Genomic DNA, 19,906 nt, shown 5'->3' on the forward strand with positions numbered 1-19,906 from the left:
AGGACACAAAGTCAAGAATATGGAGTGGCCATCACAAAGCCCTGACCTCAATCCTATAGAACCTTTGTGGGCAGATAGGCCTTGAAATACATCCACAGGTACACCTCAAATTGACTCAAATTATGTCAATTAGCCTATCAGAAACTTCTAAAGCCATGATTTGATTTGATTTGATTTGATAACATCCTTTTCTGGAATTTTCCAAGCTGTTTAAAGGCACAGTCAACTTAGTGTATGTAAACTTCTGACCCACTGGAATTGTGATACAGTGAATTATAAGTTAAATAATTTGTCTGTAAACAATTGTTGGAAAAATGACTTGTGTCATGCACAAAGTAAATGTCCTAACCGACTTGCCAAAATTATCGTTTGTTAACAAGAAATTTGTGGAGTGGTTGAAAAACTATTTTTAATGACTCCAACCTAAGTGTATGTAAACTTCCGACTTCAACTGTATGTTGTCAAAGAGAATATACATGCAGAGCTCCAGAAACTGCTTCTCAAATAGAACCCCCCCATCACACTTGTAGGCAATGTTAGCTAGCTTAGATCATGCACAGAAATGAGAGAAAATGAACAACTAAGTAAAGGGTAAGGACCAAGCAGGCAATGAGACAACTGAGCAGGGTGCAAACACTGTAGTAGGGTTTTTATTTCCCCAAACTTTAAGTTGTTAACAATGTAAGAGAATTCAAGCCATAARTTGCATAAAATATTATAAGGTCTGTAAATTAATAAAAGTAAACTTTTCTAAAGCCTCAACATAAAGTATAACAGAGGTCTACATAGCAGAGGAGGAGCAATTCAAATCAAGGGTTAACTAAAGCATGGCACTCCGAAGGGAATGGCCAGTTCCAAATATACAAGGCAGGTAGGCTGTAAAGATACTCATATAGGTGCATAGTACATTTTAGCATAATATTTAGAGTTAGGGAAATCCATTTCCCCTAMATGCTGGACAGAGGTGGTATCACCCAACACCCCTCCAGATTAAGGGTAATAGAATGTGCCAAGAACACCTAGCCACCAGAAAAGAGCTGCACAAAACCCAAATGGTTAAAACGGGGTCATTATTTGAACAAGGCTAAATGTTTGTTGCAAATGAATGTTAAAGTGCACAGGATAGGGACATTTAGCAGTGCGGTTAGATGTGTCCGTCACTCGAAGGAAGTTACCTTTCACTCTTTCAATGACTTCCCAAACCCCAAATCCCAGTATGGTCTGTTTGGTCTGCTTCGCGGGCATCCCAGGAAGTATTGGCTAATAGGAACTTTGGGTTTATAAACTCAGTGGTGTTGTCATGGGGCAAATGTGGTTTTGTCATGGGGCAACTGTGGTGTTGTCATGGGGCAACTGTGGTGGTGTCATGGGGCAACTGTGGTGGTGTCATGGGGCAACTGTGGTTTGCCATGGGGCAACTGTGGTGAGTCATGGGGCAACTGGCATTGTCATGGGGCAACTGTGGTTTTGTTATGGGGCAACTGTGGTGGTGTCATGGGGCAACTGTGGTTTGTCATGGGGCAACTGTGGTGGTCATGGGCAACTGTTGGTTTGTCATGGGCAACTGTGGTTTGTCATGGGGCAAACTGTGGTGTTGTCATGGGGCAACTGTGGTGGTGTCATGGGGCAACTGTGGTGTGTCATGGGGCAACTGTGGTGAGTCATGGGGCAACTGGATTGTCATGGGGCAACTGGTTTGTTCATGGGGCAACTGTGGTGGTGTCATGGGGCAACTGTGGTTTGTCATGGGGCAACTGTGGTTGTCAGTATAGTATGTAGTATATAGTGTAGTCCCAGCTACTCACACTGCAGACGTTGTCACTCGTACATCCCTGTGTGACGTTGACCAGCTCCTCTACGCCGTGTGAGGCCACCGGAGTTCCTATGGGAAAGAACTGCAGCCGTTTATTGTTGATTCTCAGGTCCTGGACACAGCCTTTCAGGTAACCCCCGAAGGAGGCCGAGGCTCTCTGGTCAGACAGGCCCCCAACGTAGACCAGGTCCCCTGRCTGAGCCACCACGGGCCGGATGGGAATGGTTCCATGGCTCTGGGCCGACTGGAACAGGGTCACAGAGTCGCCCTCCAGCTGCACCGTCACCAAGTGAAAGTGGCCGTCACTGACCACTTTGCTTCCCGCCAGGCTCTCAAAATTGTTCACCTGAACTTTGACCCGGCCGTCATCCAGCCACAGGCGGAGGTACTGGCTGGTGCTGTTAGCCAGGACCAGGAGAAGGCCGCTGGGGCGCCGGGTGCGCACAAACATGGATATGGTGATGGTGCCAGAACCCAGGGGATCGTTCAAGGAGAAGACGGCATAGCTTGCTACGTCCTCGTTCCCGAACTTGGCGGTGATGTACTCTGCGTTGATACAGAGAGAGAGAGTTTTAGAAAAAATAAATAAAGTCGCAAACTATGTCCTCCCAATTACTTAATGCATAGATGAAGAACTAACAGAGAGAGATMGTGTCAAAACACAAAGACAATARCATGGTTTCCACTACACTCTTAGAAAAATGGGTTCCAAAACGGTTCTTCAGCTGTCCCATTAGGAGAACACTTTTTGGATCCAGATAGAACCCTTTTAGGCTCCACATGGAACCCTTTTGGATACCATGTAGAACTCTCTGTGGAAAGGGTCCTACGTGGAACCCAAAATGGTTCTACCTGGAACCAAAAATGGTTCTACCTGGAACCCAAAATGGTTCTACCTGGAACAAAAAAAAGTTAATCAAAGGGTTTTCCTATGTGGAACCCTTTTCCGGTTCTGGAACGCAAGTTTTTCTGAGAGTGTACCAATCTCCAGTCGGGTCTCTTTTTCCAAAACGATGCTATTGTTTGTTTACTAGTCTGGGTACCAGGATTGGTGTAAATTCCATTTAAACTCAGTCAAGTCATGAAGTGAATTGAAATTCTATTCCTGACATGAAAAGTTTTCAAATCATGAATTGAATTAAACTCATAAAATTTAAATGGAATTGCCCCCAATTTTGACTTGGTACCAGACTGAGATGTTTATGCCACTCATTCAAGCAGCAGGGACGGAATATTGTCAGGTGTGTCAGGTGTGAGCTGGGGCAATCCGGCCCCTGATGACTAGAGTTTCCCATCCCTGACTCAAGGTGAAGCAGACCAGTATTCAGAACTCGGACCAGTTATTTCCACCTATCACGTTAAAGCGTTGTGGCGGGAGTCCTTGGGAACCCCTGTTTTCTGGAAAGTCAAAGCCCATCCCAGTCGGCTCCTTAAACGTTTCCTTAATCCTAAGGCGAGGTGTTATTTTATTTGCTCCTCTCTGCCTCTGTGTGTTTGAGGTTGTGTGTGCACGTTCGTGTGTGCCTGTGTGTGTGTGTGTGTACCTGTGTGTGTGTGTGTGTGTGTACTGTATATGCTATTTTTACTAGTTCTCTAAGCTCCTTTGCAGTCTACCACAGGCTACTTTATGCACCTGTTCGGTGCCACATTACAAATCCAGCCATTCAGATTTTGCAGTGATTCTGAGGCTGAACTGTTGACCTGTAAATCAGGCAAAAATGACCCGTACCTTCTCGGGTTGACCATTTCCATTGTTCTTGGCTACATTATCCAAGCTTTAGGAGAAGCACATAACCATTGCTCTAATAGAATATGTGGTGTTATTGCATTGAAATTACGTTCTGAAGCTGTGGCGCTCATATTGTACAGTGTTTCTGCTTTACTATGGTTTTACTGCTACATCTTCAGTGTTTTCAGACAACACTCTCCAGGCCTTACCCTCAGCACAGGCAGTAGTCCCCCTGTACGGTCTGTAGCACTCRCACACATAGCTCCTCCATCCCTGGGTTATGCAATGCCCCCGGTTCTGACACGGGTTGTCGTCACACTTGTCCTTGTCGCTGCACCCCGCTGTGACGTTGATCTGAGCCGGCGAGTTGGCGGGGGCAGGCACCACCAGCCGTGACTCCACAAACACATCCCGAAAGCAGCCCAGGAAGTGGGCAGGCGGGGCAAGTAGGACAGGTGGGTCAGCAGCCTCAGGCGTCCTCTTTCTTGCTACCACACCGGAGCCCCAGCCCAGTCCCACACCTCCTAGGAAGAGGCTGTGACGGACTGAGCCGGACTCGGAGAGGCCGGAGCCTTGCTCCAGTAGGGGGGTATCGGTGGTTGGGAACTCCTTGGTGCAGCCCACCTCATCACAGGAGGACTGAAGCAATCTGACCCCGCTTCCCTCCGCGTCACTGCCCAGCCAGGCCTCCACTGTGTGCCACTGGCCATCCGACACGCTCGGCGATAACTCCAGAACCACTGCCCTTCTTGACTCTTGACCTCTTAGCATGCTGAGGCGTAAGTGGCTGTCGACCAGCTCGATGGTGAGCAGCAGGTCTTCGATCCGGCGCTGGAGGATGGTGCCGACGGGCCGGTCCGTCCTGAAGCTTAGGGTGACGTTCAGAGGTACTTCAGGGTCCGATAGCTGGGTCTCTACGTACATGTAGCCGCTGGTCTCGAAGGAGAAGATGGTGGACGTCTGGCACTTGGAGCCGGTGAAGCCCGCACGGCAGGTGCAGGTGTAGGTGTGGCGGTCGTTCAGGAAGAAGGGAGAGCAGATGCTGCCATTCTTGCAGCGGTTGCCGTCGCAGCCCAGGAGGGTGACTGTGCAGTTCTCGCCTCCGTACAGTTGGCCATCTTGGCTCTGTTGAGAGCAGAGGCACCTGTAGCCTCCATGATGGCTCTCGCAGACGCCACCATTCTGACACGGTAGCAGTTCACATGTGTTAGTGTCCTCCTCACAGATGGCACCTGTGTAGATATGTAAACAATCAGATATATTTGCTTCCTGCATTAAAATCAGTTGGCAATTCTTTCTTTTTTATCTATGTGGAATTAATATGTTATTGATATGAATCCGTGTTTCTTTTTCCTGCATGTGAATTTGGCCATACCAAGAGATTGAAAACATTAATTCAAAAGTTTGGCACATGTCACATTTTTTTTTTTTTTAATCTTTATTTTCCATTCGAATATATCCACATTTACCTAGTTAATTACACATCTATATCTAGGGAAGTATAACACAAATTTTGCAGATTGGTTGATATGTTCACTTGTACTACTTTTCCTATATCAACCAATAAAATAATAACTTTAATTATAGAAATAGATATTTGTAGTTTATTTTGTGACGTTTAGTTTGAACACTATAGAAAGCAAGTCATAAAGAACATAAAACGGTTGATGAAAATATTAGCGTGATAAAACAATTTGATATTCTCTTRGTAACACTTTTCTGTTCTGTACACTGTATAGCCTCAAAGGAAACYTCACAGAGAACAACAACAACAACAAACACACTACGAACAAGAGAGCTAAATTACCTGTATAGAGTAACCACGAAATCCAAACATACACGTTGACTCTCAACATGGTCCTTGGCCAGTCCTCCTAATCAGTAGAAATCGGAATATCGGTAAATGACTCCATTGCATTTCACAGAAGTGGTTTGGAAGCCATTACAACAGATATCAGCTTCTTGTGTTTCCCCCATGCATGAATGACTGCCCAGTCCAGTCTAAAGCCGGGATCACTACGAGCTAGATAGCCTATTTGGGATTAAGCTAATGTACTTAAAATGTCTTACAAATGGAGTGCTAGCCAAGGAGGAGTTCACAGGACTAATTTGAGCAACAGCAAACATCTCCATTAGTCTAGTAACACGAAGGCTTACATAAGAGACTGGAACCTACCTCACCGATTATGAGTTTTTAAAATTAACTGTAATTTAATTCACAGGAACCCAGTTGAGACCAGTGTCTCATGGTGACCTGAAGACCCCCAAAAAATCCTAACTATAAGACAGCCTATGGTAGGAGGAGTACTGATGGGTGGGGTTATATCCTTCCTGTTTGGCCCTGTCCGGGGGTATCATCGGATGGGGCCACAGTGTCTCCTGACCCCTCCTGTCTCAGCCTCCAGTATTTATGCTGCAGTAGTTTATGTGTCGGGGGGCTAGGGTCAGTTTGTTATATCTGGAGTACTTCTCCTGTCTTATCCGGTGTCCTGTGTGAATTTAAGTATGCTCTCTCTAATTCTCTCTTTCTCTCTCTCGGAGGACCTGAGCCCTAGGACCATGCCTCAGGACGACCTGGCCTGATGACTCCTTGCTGTCCCCCGTCCACCTGGCCGTGCTGCTGCTCCAGTTTCAACTGTTCTGCCTGCGGCTATGGAACCCTGACCTGTTCACCGGACGTGCTACCTGTCCCAGACCTGTTGTTTTCAACTCTCTAGAGACAGCAGGAGCAGTAGAGATACTCTTAATGATCGACTATGAAAAGCCAACTGACATTTACTCCTGAGGTGCTGACTTGTTGCACCCTCGACAACTACTGTGATTATTATTATTTGACCATGCTGGTCATTTAGGAACATTTGAACATCTTGGCCATGTTCTGTTATAATCTCCACCCGGCACAGCCAGAAGAGAACTGGCCACCCCTCATAGCCTGGTTCCTCTCTAGGTTTCTTCCTAGGTTTTGGCCTTTCTAGGGAGTTTTTCCTAGCYACCGTGCTTCTACACCTGCATTGCTTGCTGTTTGGGGTTTTAGGCTGGGTTTCTGTACAGCACTTTGAGATATCAGCTGATGTACGAAGGGCTATATAAATACATTTGATTTGATTTGATATAGCCTATAATTCAAATCAAATCAAATTTGTCACATACACATGTTTAGCAGATGTTATTGCGGGTGTAGCGAAATGTTTTAGTACTTTGATAGTACACTGGTTTAAAAGATGTAGTGAACTGATATCATGGACACACAAACACACACACACGTTGGAAGTTAAGGTACCATTCAGTAAAAGCCTTTACAGTATTCTGTTAGCATATTGGTTAAAGTAAAAACACAGGCACCTAATACATACATGCCTACATCGGGGTATTTTGACTCTGTGGGAACTTGTTCATTGGTTTCTCTCTCTCCCTGTCTCTCTCTCTCTATCCTCTCGCTCTCTCTCTTTCTCTGTCACTCTCTCCCTTTCGCTCTCTCTCTCTCCTCTTAATTCAATTCAATTCAAGGGGCTTTATTGGCATGGGACACATATGTTAACATTGCCAAAGCAAGTGAGGTAGATCATTTACAAAAGTGAAATAAACAATAAAAATTGCCCTCGGTTGCAACACTCACTACCAAGTTTCAAACTGCCTCTGGAAGCAACGTCAGCACAAGACCTATTCGTCAGGAGCTTCATGAAATGGTTTTCCATGGCCAAGCAGCCGCACACAAGCCTAAGATCACCATGCACAATGCCAAGTGTTGGCTGGAGTGGTGTAAAGCTCGCCCGCAATTGGACTCTGGAGTAGTGAAAACGCGTTCTCTGGAGTGAAGAATCACGCTTCACCATCTGGCAGTCCGATGGAAGAATATGGGTTTTGCTGACGCCAGGAAAACGCTGCCTGCCCCAATGCATAGTGCCAACTGTAAAGTTTGGTGGAGGAGGAATAATGGTCTGGGGCTGTTTTTCATGGTTTGGTCTACACCCCTTAGTTCCAGTGAAGGGGAATCTTAATGCTACAGCACACAATGACATTCTAGACGATTCTGTGCTTCCAATTTTGTGGCAGTTTGGGGAAGGCCCTTTCCTATTTCAACATTACAATGCCCCTGTGCACAAAGCGAGGTCCATACAGAAATGGTTTGTCGAGATTGGAGTGGAAGAACTTGACTGGCCTGCACAAAGCCCTGCCCTCAACCCCATTGAAAACCTTTGGGATGAATTGGAACGCCGACTGCGAGSCAGGCCTAATCACCCAACATTAGTGCCCGACCTCAGTAATGCTGTTGTGGCTGAATGGAAGCAAGTCCCCGCAGCAATGTTCCAACATCTAGTAGAAAGCCTTCTCAGAAAAGTAGAGGCTGTTATAGCAGCAAAGGGTGTCTAACTCCATATTAATGCCCATGATTTTCAAATGAGATGTTCGATGAGCACGTCTCCACATACTTTTGGTCATGTAGTGTATGTTACAAATTCCAATTCATACAATCTGTTACGAATTGCAAATCGTACATTATGTTACGAATTTGCTAAATGTACAATATGTTATGAATGTGCAAAACTTCTGATATGTTATGAATTCCAAGTTGTTGCTGGTAACGTTAGCTAGGTGGTTTGGTGACTAACATTAACGTTAGCTAGCTGGATAATGTTAGTTAGGCCAGGRGTTAGGGTTAAGGTTAGGAGTGAGGTTAAATGGTTAATTAAGGTTAAGATTAGGGGAAGGGTTGGCTAATTGTGGCTGGGACAGCGAATTGTCCCGGGTTTGTGGCTGTCTAGATCCCTGCTGTTAGTTGTTTTCAATTTTCCCCCGTGACCTGCCCTGTCTGGACCTGCGAGGAGTAACAGCCTAACATACGTTGCTAGCTACCATGACAAAGACCAAAGCCCGCCGGAATACCGTTGAGGACAGTGGTGTCTCTCTATCACAGGTGAAGGATATTTTAAACTAACAAAAAGATAAGCAGTTGTTACAACAAGAAAATAGATTCAAGTGTTTTGTCCAAATACTCGTGGATTCTACTAATAAAAGAATGGACGACCTGACCAGAGAGGTTCAGGACCTGAAGAACAGTTTGCAGTTCTCCCAGGGTCAGCTCGACGAGTTGAAACAGGAGAACAGCAAGATGACAGCAATCTGMAAGTCATTGAGARAGGACATCAGTTCTGTGTGTGAATCCATGATAACAATGACAGATAAATCAGACTTGAGGGACAATCAAGGCAAAACAACATGGTTGTGGACATAATTGTAGAATCTCCACATGAGACCTGGATGGAGTCGGAGGACAAAGTAAGGGAAATTATCTCTGAGAAATTGAAGATGCTCCACAGGAAGATTGAGGTGGAGCGCGCCCACAGGATTGGAAAACCCACCATCGGCCCAGGTGATAGGCCCAGGCCAATAGTGGTCAAGTTCTTGAGGTTCAAGGACAAGGTAGATGTTCTGGAAAGAGCCAAGAACTTGAGAGGAATGTATGTCTTCCTCAACGAGGACTATCCTGAAGCTGTGCGCCAGAAGAGGAAAGAACTGATCCCAGCCATGAAAGCTGCCAGAGTGCGTGGTGACATTGCGTACATCCGTGACATTTCGTACATCCGCTACGACAGACTCATTGTCCACCCTCCCTCCCAGAAGCCTGGAAGAGATGAGAGAGCCAAGCCTATGGGTTCGTAGCCTCAACCCCGCAGCACACACACACACCAATTAATTAACGGACTGCTGAATGTATATATGTATATTTTTTCTCTTGCTTTGTCTGCTCTTTTCAATATTATGTCTATCTCTGATAAGCTACCCAGGAAAGAGCTGAAAATAGCCCATATTAATATATGTAGCCTTAGAAATAAGGTTCATGAAATCAATAACTTGCTAACGTCAGATAAAATTCATATATTAGCCATTTCTGAGACTCACTTAGTTAATTCATTTGATGATACATCAGTAGCAATACAAGGATATAACATCTATAGAAGAGACAGAAATGCTTATGGGGGAGGAGTTGCTGTATATATTCAGAGTCATATCCCTGTAATGTTTAGAGAAGATCTTATGTCAAGTGTTATTGAAGTGTTGTGGTTGCAGGTTCACTTGGCACATCTAAAGCCTTTTCTTTTGGGGTGTTGCTATAGGCCACCAAGTGCTAACAGTCAGTATCTAAATAATATGTGTGAAATACTTGATAGTGTATGTGATGTTAACAGAGAGGTCTAATTTCTTGGGGGCCTGAATATTAACTGGTTTTCATCAAGCTGTCCGCTCAAAAGGAAGCTTCTTACTGTAACCAATGCCTGTAATCTGGTTCAGGATATTAATCAACCTACCAGGGTGTTTACAAACACTACAGGAACAAGATCATCTACATGTATCGATCACATTTTTAAAAATGCTGTAGAACATTGTTCTAAAGCTACAGTTGAAGTCGGAAGTTTACATACACTTAGGTTGGTGTCATTAAAATTCGTTGTTCAACCACTCCACAAATTTCTTCGTTAACAAACTATAGTTTTGGCAAGTCGGTTAGGACAGCTACTTTGTACATGACACAAGTAATTTTTCCAACAATTGTTTACAGACAGATTATTTAACTTATCATTCACTGTATCACAATTCCAGTCGGACAGAAGTTTACATACACTAAGTTGACTGTGCCTTTAAACAGCTTGGAAAATTCCAGAAAATTATTGTCATGGCTTTCGAAGCTTCTTGATAGGCTAACTGACATAATTTGAGTCAATTGGAGGTGTACCTGTGGATGTATTCAAGGCCTACCTTCAAACTCAGTGCCTCTTTGCTTGACATCATGGGAAAATCAAAAGAAATCAGCCAAGACCTCAGAAAAAAAAAAATTGTAGACCGCCACTAGTCTGGTTCATCCTTGGGAGCAAATTCCAAACGCCTGAAGGTACCACGTTCATCTGTACAAACAATAGTACGCAAGTATAAACACCATGGGTCCACGCAGCTGTCATACCACTCAGAAAGGAGTCGCGTTCTGTCTCCTAGAGATTAACGTACTTGGTGCGAAAAGTGCAAATCAATCCCAGAACAACAGCAAAGGACCTTGTGAAGATGCTGGAGGAAACAGGTACAAAAGATTCTATATCCACAGTAAAACTAGTCATATATCGACATAACCTGAAGACAGCTCAGGAAGAAGTGACTCGTCCAAAACACCATAAAAAAGCCAGACTACGGTTTGCAACTGCACATGGGGACAAACTTCGTACTTTTGGAGAAATGTCCTCTGGTCTGATGAAACAAAAATAGAGCTGTTTGGCCATAATGACCATTGTTATGTTTGAAGGAAAAAGGGGGAGGCTTGCAAGCCGAAGAACACCATCCAACCGTGAAGCACGGGGTGGCAGCATCATTTGGGGTGCTTTGCTGCAGGAGGGACTGGTGCACTTCACAAAATAAATGGCATCATGAGACAGGACAATTATGCGGATATATTGAAGCAACATCTCAAGACATCAGTCAGGAAGTTAAAGCTTGGTCGCAAATGGGTCTTCCAAATGGACAAAGACCCCAAGCATACTTCCAAAGTTGGGCAAAATGGCGTAAGGACAACAAAGTCAAGGTATTGGAGTGGCCATAACAAGCCCTGACCTCAATCCTATAGAACCTTTGTGGGCAGAACTGAAAAAGCGTGTGCGAGCAAGGAGGCCTACAAACCTGACTCAGTTACACCAGCTCTGTCAGGAGGAATGGGCCAAAATTCACCCAACTTATTGTGGGAAGCTTGTGGAAGGCTAACCGAAACGTTTGACCCAAGTTAAACAATTTATAGGCAATGCTACCAAATACTAATTGAGTGTATGTAAAATTCTGAACCACTGGGAATGTGATGAAAGAAATAAAAGCTGAAATAAATAATTCTCTAATATTATTCTGACTTTTCACATTCTTAAATAAAGTGGTGATCCTAACTGACCTAAGACAGGGGATTCTTACTAGGATTAAATGTCAGGAATTGTGAAAAACTGAGTTTAAATATATTTGGCTAAGTGTATATAACTTCCGACTTCAACTGTATATCCATACCCATTGGATGCAGTGATCACAATATAGTGGCTATATCCAGGAAATCCAAAGTTCCAACAGCTGGACCTAAAATAGTGGATAAGAGATCATACAAAAGATTTTCCTGTGACTCTTATGTGGATGATGTTAAAAATATTTGTTGGTCTGATGTGATTAATGAGGACATCCAGACGCAGCACTTGATTAATTTATGAAATTGCTTCTTCCAATTATTGATAAACATGCACCTGTTAAGAAACTGACTGTTGGAACTGTTAAGGCTCCATGGATTGATGAGGAATTGAAAAACTGTATGGTTGAAAGAGATGTTGTAACGTCAGGTTGAATGATGGGTGCAGAGTCAGGCGCAGAGAGAGCAAAAGTATTCCAGGGAAAAAACGCTTTAATTCCACAGCATGAAAACAGGAACAGGTACAAACGGGTGGTGCCAAAACACAGGCGTAAAACTACCCACAGTCCACTGTTTAAAATAAGCTGAATAGCGAAAATCCCACAATCAAAGAATCACTCACGACGTCCAACATGGATACACAAAATAAGCCCGCACAAACACTAGCGGGCGAAACTAACCTAAATAGTACACCTCCAAAACCCCAACAAGAAACAGGTGAAAACAATTAGACAGACATAAACGAAAAGGAAAGGGATCGGTGGCAGCTAGTAGACCGGCGACGACGACCGCCGAGTGCCACCCGAACGGGAAGGGAGTCACCTTCGGTAATATTCGTGACAGTACCCCCTCCTGACGCGCGGCCCCCGCAGCGCGCTGACGCCGGCCTCCGGGGACGACCCCGGGGGCGAGGCGCAGGGCGATCCGGATGGAGGCGATGGAATTCCCTTAGTAGATTTGGATCCAATATATCCCCCACGGGACCCAGCACCTCTCTCCGGCCCGTACCCCTCCCAGTCCACGAGGTACTGCAGGCCCCTCACCCGGCGTCTGGAATCCAGTATGGACTTTATCGTGTACGCCGGGGTCCCCTCTATATCCAGAGGGGCGGAGGGACCTCCGGAACCTCACCTTCCTGCATGGGACCAGCTACCACCGGCCTGAGGAGAGACACATGAAACGGGGTTAATACGATAATACGAAGGAAGTAACAATCGATAACACACCTCGTTTATTCTCCTCAGGACTTAAATGGCCCTACACACTGCGGACCCAGCTTCCGGCAGGGCAGGCGGAGGGGCAGGTTTCGGGTCGAGAGCCAGACCCTGTCCCCGGTGCAAACACGGGGGCTCACTGCGGTGACGGTCAGCGCTCTTCTTCTGCCGTCCACTCGCCTGACGCAAAGACTCCTGGACGGCTCTCCAGGTCTCCTTAGAGCGCTGCACCCACTCCTCCACCGCAGGAGCTTCGGTCTGGCTCTGATGCCATGGTGCCAGAACCGGCTGGTACCCACACACACTCAAATGGTGACATGTTGGTAGAGGAGTGGCTTAGTGAGTTCTGGGCGATCTCTGCCCAGGGGATGTATCTTGACCACTCCCCTGGCCGGTCCTGGCAATACGACCGCAGAAACCTACCCACCTCCTGGTTCACTCTCTCACCTGCCCATTTACTCTCCGGGTGATACCCGAGGTCAGGCTGACCGAGACCCCAGATGTTCCATAAACGCTTCCATACTCTGGACGTGAACTGGGACCCCGATCAGAAACGATATCCTCGGGCACCCCGTAGTGCCGGAAGACATGGGTAAATAGTGCCTCCGCAGTCTGCAGGGCCGTAGAGACCGGGCAACGGGATAAGCCGGCAGGATTTAGAGAACCGATCCACAACGACCAGGATAGTGGTGTTCCCCTGAGACAAGGGAAGATCAGTAAGAAAATCCACCGATAGATGGGACACGGCCGTTGTGGAACGGGGAGGTTGTAATTTCCTCGTGGCAAATGTCTAGGAGCCTTACTCTGGCGCGCACACCGAACAGGAGGAGACATAGAATCGCACGTCTCTCACCAAGGTAGGCCACCAGTACTTCCCTCTAAGACTTCGCACCGTCCTTGAAATACCCGGGTGACCTGACGAGGTAGACTATGAGCCCATCAATCAATTGATCACGAACAGCGAGCGGCACATACCTACGACCCTCCGGGCACTGTGGAGGCGCAGGTTCGCGCCTTAGTGCCCGCTCGATGTCCGTGTCCACCTCCCATACTACCGGTGCTACCAGCTTAGCCCGCCGGAATGATGGGAGTAGGATCGATGCGACCGGTCATCAGTGTCGTATAGTCGGGACAGCGCGTCAGCCTTAGTATTGAGGGAACCTGGTCGATACGAAATCGTAAAACGAAATCGGGTAAAGTACATGGCCCACCTTGCCTGACGAGATTCAGTCTCCTAGCTGACTCGGATCATACTCCAGATTCCGCGGGTCCGGTCCCAGATGAGAAAGGGTGCTGGCCCCCTCAAGCCAGTGGTCTCCACACCTTCAGAGCCTTGACCATGGCAACAACTCCCTATCTCCCACCATCATAATTCCGCTCCGCTGGCCCGAGCTTCTTCGAAAAAAAAGCCACAGGGGCGGAGCTTTCGGTGGCGTACCCGAGGCTGGGAGAGCACAGCCCCGACCCCACCTGCGATGCGTCCACCTCAACTATGAACCCCAAAGAGGCGGTCAGGATGCGCCAACCGATCTGGCGCGTCGGTGAACAGCGCCTTCAAACGACAGAAAGCTCTCTCCGCCTCTGCGGACCACTGCAAGCGCACCGGGCCCCCCTTCAGCAGTGAGGTAATAGGGCCGCCACCCGACCAAAACCCCGGATAAACCTCCGGTAGTAATTGGCAAACCCTAAGAAACGCTGCACCTCCTTTACCGTGGTCGGAGTCGGCCAATTACGCACGGCTTTTACGCGGTCATCCTCCATTACCATCCCCGAGGTGGAAATGCGATAACCCAGGAAGGAAACGGCTCGTTTGGAAAACTCACATTTCTCTGCCTTCACGTACAGGTCATGCTCCAGCAGTCGCCCAAGAACCTTGCGCACCAGAGACACATGCTCGGCGCGTGTAGCGGAGTAGATCAAGATGTCGTCAATATACACCACTACACCCTGTCCGTGCAGTCTCTGAGAATCTCATCAACGAAGGATTGAAAGATGGCTGGAGCATTCTTCAACCCATACGGCATGACAAGGTACTCATAATGGCCAGATGTAGTACTAAACGCGGTTTTCCACTCATCTCCTCCCCGAATACGCACCAGATTATATGCGCTCCTGAGGTCCAATTTTGTGAAGAATCGCGCCCCGTGAAATGATTCCACCGCCGTAGCGATGAGAGGTAGTGGGTAACTAAAACCCACAGTGATGGAATTTAGACCTCGATAATCAATACACGGACGTAAACCACCCTCCTTTTTCTTCACAAAAAAGAAACTCGAGGAGGCGGGTGACATGGAGGGCCGAATGTACCCCTGTCCCAGAGCCTCCGTGATGTATGTCTCCATAGCCAACGTCTCCTCCTGGGACAACGGATACACGTGACTCCTGGGAAGTGCAGCGTTTACCTGGAGGTTTATCACGCAATCCCCCTGTCGATGGGGTGATAATTGGGTCGCCTTCTTTTTACTGAAGGCGATACCAAATCGGCATACTCAGCAGGAGATGCGCACGGTGGAAACCTGGTCTGGACTCTCCACCGTTGTCGCACCGATGGAAACTCCTAAACACCTGCCTGAACACTCATCAGACCACCCCTGGAGAGCTCCCTGTCTCCACGAAATCGTAGGATTGTGAATAGCCAGCCAGGGAATCCCTAACACCACCGGGAAAGCAGGGAATCAATAAGGAACAGACTAATCCGCTCCTTATGATTACCCTGCGTCATCATATCCAGAGGTATCGTGGCCTCCCTGACCAGCCCTGACCCTAATGGTCGACTATCTAAGGAGTGCACGGGGAAAGGGGGTCTACCTTAACGAGCGGAATCCTCAACCTCTTAGCGAGTCCGCAATCAATAAAAATTCCCCGCTGCGCCTGAATCGATAGCGCCTTATGCTGGAGAGATGGGAAAAACCTTAGAAAATAGATTAACAAAAACATGTGACCAACAGGAAGCTCTGGGAGAGTGTGGTGCTGACTCACCTGAGGTGACCGAGGAGTGTTCTGCCTGCCCTCTCGAATCCCAGATGGACTCCTCAGCACCGACCGGAAGTTGTCCCTCTCCGGCCACAATGGGTGCAGGAGGAGCCTCCTCCTCCGGTCTCCCTAGACGCAGCCCCTCCTAGCTCCATAGGAATGGGAGCGGGGGGGCAGGAGGTGGAACTGACAGGACCCTCTCAGAACGTCCGCGAGCAGCCAGCAGATGGTCTAGCCGGATTGATATGTCGATCAGCTCATCCAAACTGAGCGTAGTGTCCCGACAAGCCAGCTCTCTGCGGACGTCCTCCCTTAGGCTACACCTGTAGTGGTCTATCAGGGCCCTGTCGTTCCACCCTGCTCCAGCAGCCAAAGTACGGAATCTCAGTGCAAAATCCTGCGCGCTCCTCGTCCCCTGCCGGAGATGGAACAACCTCTCACCCGCCGCTCTGCCATCCGCGGGGATGATCAAACCAAGCCCGGAAACGGCGGGTGAACTCCAGGTAGTGACCCCTCGCTGAGTCGGGTCCATTCCATACGGCGTTGGCCCACTCCAGGGCCCTACCCGACAGGCAAGAAACGAGGACACTCACACTCTCCTCGTCCGAGGGAGCAGGCCGAATGGTGGCCAGGTAGAGATCAAGTTGGAGCAGAAATCCCTGGCAACCGGCCGCTGCTCCATCGTACTCCCACGGAGGCGTGATGCGCAGGACGCTGGCACCGGCTCCCGCTGGAGGAATGGTAATGTTGCTGGTGGGAGGGTAGGTGGGGTAGTAGGGAGACCACTCCTCTCCCACGATCCATCCTTTCCATCATCTGATCCATTGCCGAACCAATGCGATGTAGGATGGACGTATGATGCAGGACTCTCTCCTCCATCGTGGGGAGAGGGTGGTCGCTGCTCCTGCTGACTCCATCAGGTGGTGCGGGGCTTCTGTAACGTCAGGTGAATGATGGGTGCAGAGTCAGGCGCAGAGAGAGCAAAAGTATTCCAGGGAAAAAACGCTTTAAGTCCACAGCATGAAAACAGGAACAGTCAAACGGGTGGTGCAAAACACAGCGTAAAACTACCCACAGTCCACTGTTAAAATAAAGCTGAATAGCGAAAATCCCACAATCAAAGAATCACTCACGACGTCCAACATGGATACACAAAATAAGCCCGCCACAAACACTAGCGGCGAAACTAACCTAAATAGTACACCTCCCAAAACCCCAACAAGAAACAGGTGAAAACAATTAGACAGACATAAACGAAAAGGAAAAAGGGATCGGTGGCAGCTAGTAGACCGGCGACGACGACCCCCGAGTGCCACCCGAACGGGAAGGGAGTCACCTTCGGTAATATTCGTGACAAGCATGTGGCAAAAGGAGTGGCTAATAAGTCTGACTGGCTTACTTACTGCAGATATAGAAATTATGTGACTAAACTCAATAAAAAGGAGAATAAACTTTATTATGAAGCCAAGATCAATCACATAAAGAATGATGGAAAAAAAAGTTTGGAGTACTTGAAATGAAATTATGGGCAGAAAGACAAATTCAACTCCATCTTTCATCAAATCAGGTGGCTTATTCATCACAAAACCATATGATGTTGGCAATTATTTGAATGATTATTTCATTGGCAAAATGGGCAAACTTAGGCAGGAAATGCCCACGACAAACAGTGAGCAATTATATTAATGCATAAAAAACAAATAATGAAAGAAAAGCAGTGCAAGTTTGAATTTTTGAAGTTAGTGTGGGAGAGGTGGAAACATAATTGTAAACGATCAATAATGACAAACCTCCTGGCATTGACAACTTAGATGGAAAGCTACTGAGGATGGTAGCTGACTCTATAGCCACTCCTRTCTGTCATATTYTTAATCTGAGCCTAGAGGAAAGTCTTTGTGATCAGGCCTGGACGGAAGCCAAAGTAATTCCGCTACCCAAGAGTGGTAAAGCGGCCTTTACTGGTTCTAACAGCAGACCTATAAGCTTGCTGCCAGCTCTTAGCAAACTGTTGGAAAAAATTGTGTTTGACCAAATACAATGCTATTTCTCTGTAAACAAATTAACAACAGACTTTCAGCATGCTTATAGAGAAGGGCACTCAACATGACACAAATGACTGATGATTGGTTGAAAGAAATTGATAATAAGAAGATTGAGGGAGCTGTACTGTTAGATTTCAGTGCAGCCTTTGATATTACTGACCATAAACTGTTGTTGAAAAAACTTAAGTGCTATGGCTTTTCAACCTCTGCCATATCGTGGATTCAGAGCTATCTATCTAATATAACTCAAAGGGTTTTCTTTAATGGAAGCGTCTCTAATGTTAAACATGTAAAGTGTGGTGTACAGCAGGGCAGCTCTCTAGGCCCTCTATTCTTTTCTATTTTTACCAAAGTGACTGGCATTCCATTTACAATAGTCATTTATAACATTAACAATGTCTACTCTGTATTTCTGATCATTTTGATGTGATTTTAATGGACAGAAAATGTGCTTTTCTTTCAAAAACAAGGACATTTCTATGTGACCCCAAACTTTTGAACGGTAGTGTATGTGTTTGGRAAAWAAAGAAAKGAGATGGTTAAAAAAGACCTTGAATGTTGTTTTTTCTGTTTATGGGCTTACTTGTTGATAAGGAACGAGCTGCAACAAACACTCAAACTGGACAGTTTTGTCTCTTCATTCAAAGACTCAATCATGGACAGTCTTACTGACAGTTGTGGMTGCTTTGTGTGATGTATTGTTGACTCTACTTTCTTGCCCTTTGTGCTGTTGTCTGTGCCCAATAATGTTTGTACCATGGTTTTTGCTGCTACCATGTTGTGCTGCTACCATGTTGTGTTGTTGTTGTGTTGTGTTGTCATGTGTTGCTGCCATGCTATGTTGTTGTCTTAGGTCTCTCTTTATGTAGTGTTGTGTTGTCTTTCTTGTCGGTCGTGGTGTGTTTTGCCCCCCAAAAATGTTTTTCTTATCCCAGCCCCTTCCCGGCAGGAGGCCTTTTGCATTTTGGTAGGCCGTCATTGTAAATAAGAATTTGTTCTTAACTGACTTGCTTTAGTTAAATAAAGGTTCAATAAAAAATGAATAATAAAAATTGTTTTGAGAAGATCAGAAGGTACTTTATGGGTTATTCTAACACGACAGGTTCACTTGTGATTTTAAATGATCAACTTTATCGCTACATTATGCAATAACAGTAGACAGGGTTTGAATGTAAACATACATTGATAAATATTTGGGGAATGTGATGTGATGAATGGTTTAATTCATACTGTCTCCTTGGGCGCATGCGCTAGTTAGAGCACGACGGCAGTTGGGAACATGGCTATTTAGCGTACAATCACATGTTGTTTGTTACTTGGCATTTATGTTATTAAATGTGGCAACACATTGAAAATAACCTACGGATTAATTATCTTATATTTAGCATTAACCAAGGCCATTACAAATACAGTTCTAAATGTTAATTTCGTCGTTGATTCTACGAGTCAGTGTGAATCATTTCTCATATTTCCCCCTTTTCAGCTATAACATTACAATTGTATAGCTARTAGGTTATGGGATTTCTGTAGATCGACAGAAGTGAATGAAGCTAGGTCAGTTAAGGTGATAATGGCTGGGGTCATTTTTCCACAATAGCATACCGTACATGGGGAGTTCATTTGCATGATGTCAGTAAATCTCACAGAGGTATTGTTTTTACRTGCCATACTTGTTGATGCTGATAAATTGATCAGTGTTGACGCTGACATTATGACATTATGTTTATTATTACATTATGACGTTGTCTAATGTATGTAAATAACATGTCATAATCCAAATTGCAAGTAGGTCATTGAAACAAGGGTGAAGAAGAGCAGAACATTAAAGGAGTCTATACTGTTGAAGACCAGTTTGAGGAACGGTTTGATTATTATCATGGGTTTCCAATCATTAATTTTCCTATTTTTTTATTATCCTCCTCTATTCATTTTCAAGTGGGTTGTGACTGTGAGACTGTTAGATGAAGGCGTTCACAATCCTTTCATCACACATCTCTCTCGATAGGTTCCCTATGTCGTATTTCACTACAATACCCACAATGCCACATAGACTATAAAGTCGCATAGGCGAATAATGTGATACAGTTCAGCACATTCTTCACGTTTATCAAGGAACACAAAGCACACGAAGGCTGTTACCGTTTAAAACAATTTACACGTACCTGCATAAATATGAGAGAAATATCAAAGTGTTTTTGTCGGCTTTTTGTGTGA

The 19,906-nt window shown here is 46.0% G+C and overlaps 1 protein-coding gene across 1 annotated transcript in view; it reads right to left on the reverse strand.

Annotated features, from left to right (window-relative positions):
* Positions 1-5,398, reverse strand: part of LOC111979079 (protein crumbs homolog 1-like) — a 22,650-nt gene extending 17,252 nt beyond the window's left edge. The window contains exons 1-3 of the mRNA XM_070449092.1: positions 5,350-5,398; positions 3,752-4,774; positions 1,806-2,359 (exon numbers count right to left, since the gene is read on the reverse strand). Coding sequence (XP_070305193.1) covers positions 1,806-2,359; positions 3,752-4,774; positions 5,350-5,398 — 1,626 coding nt within the window. The remainder of the gene's footprint in view (positions 1-1,805; positions 2,360-3,751; positions 4,775-5,349) is intronic.
* Between the last annotated feature and the right edge of the window lie 14,508 nt (positions 5,399-19,906).

This window comes from Salvelinus sp. IW2-2015, linkage group LG19 (genome assembly GCF_002910315.2).
Source record: "Salvelinus sp. IW2-2015 linkage group LG19, ASM291031v2, whole genome shotgun sequence".
In the NCBI taxonomy this organism is placed as follows: Eukaryota; Metazoa; Chordata; class Actinopteri; order Salmoniformes; family Salmonidae; genus Salvelinus; species Salvelinus sp. IW2-2015.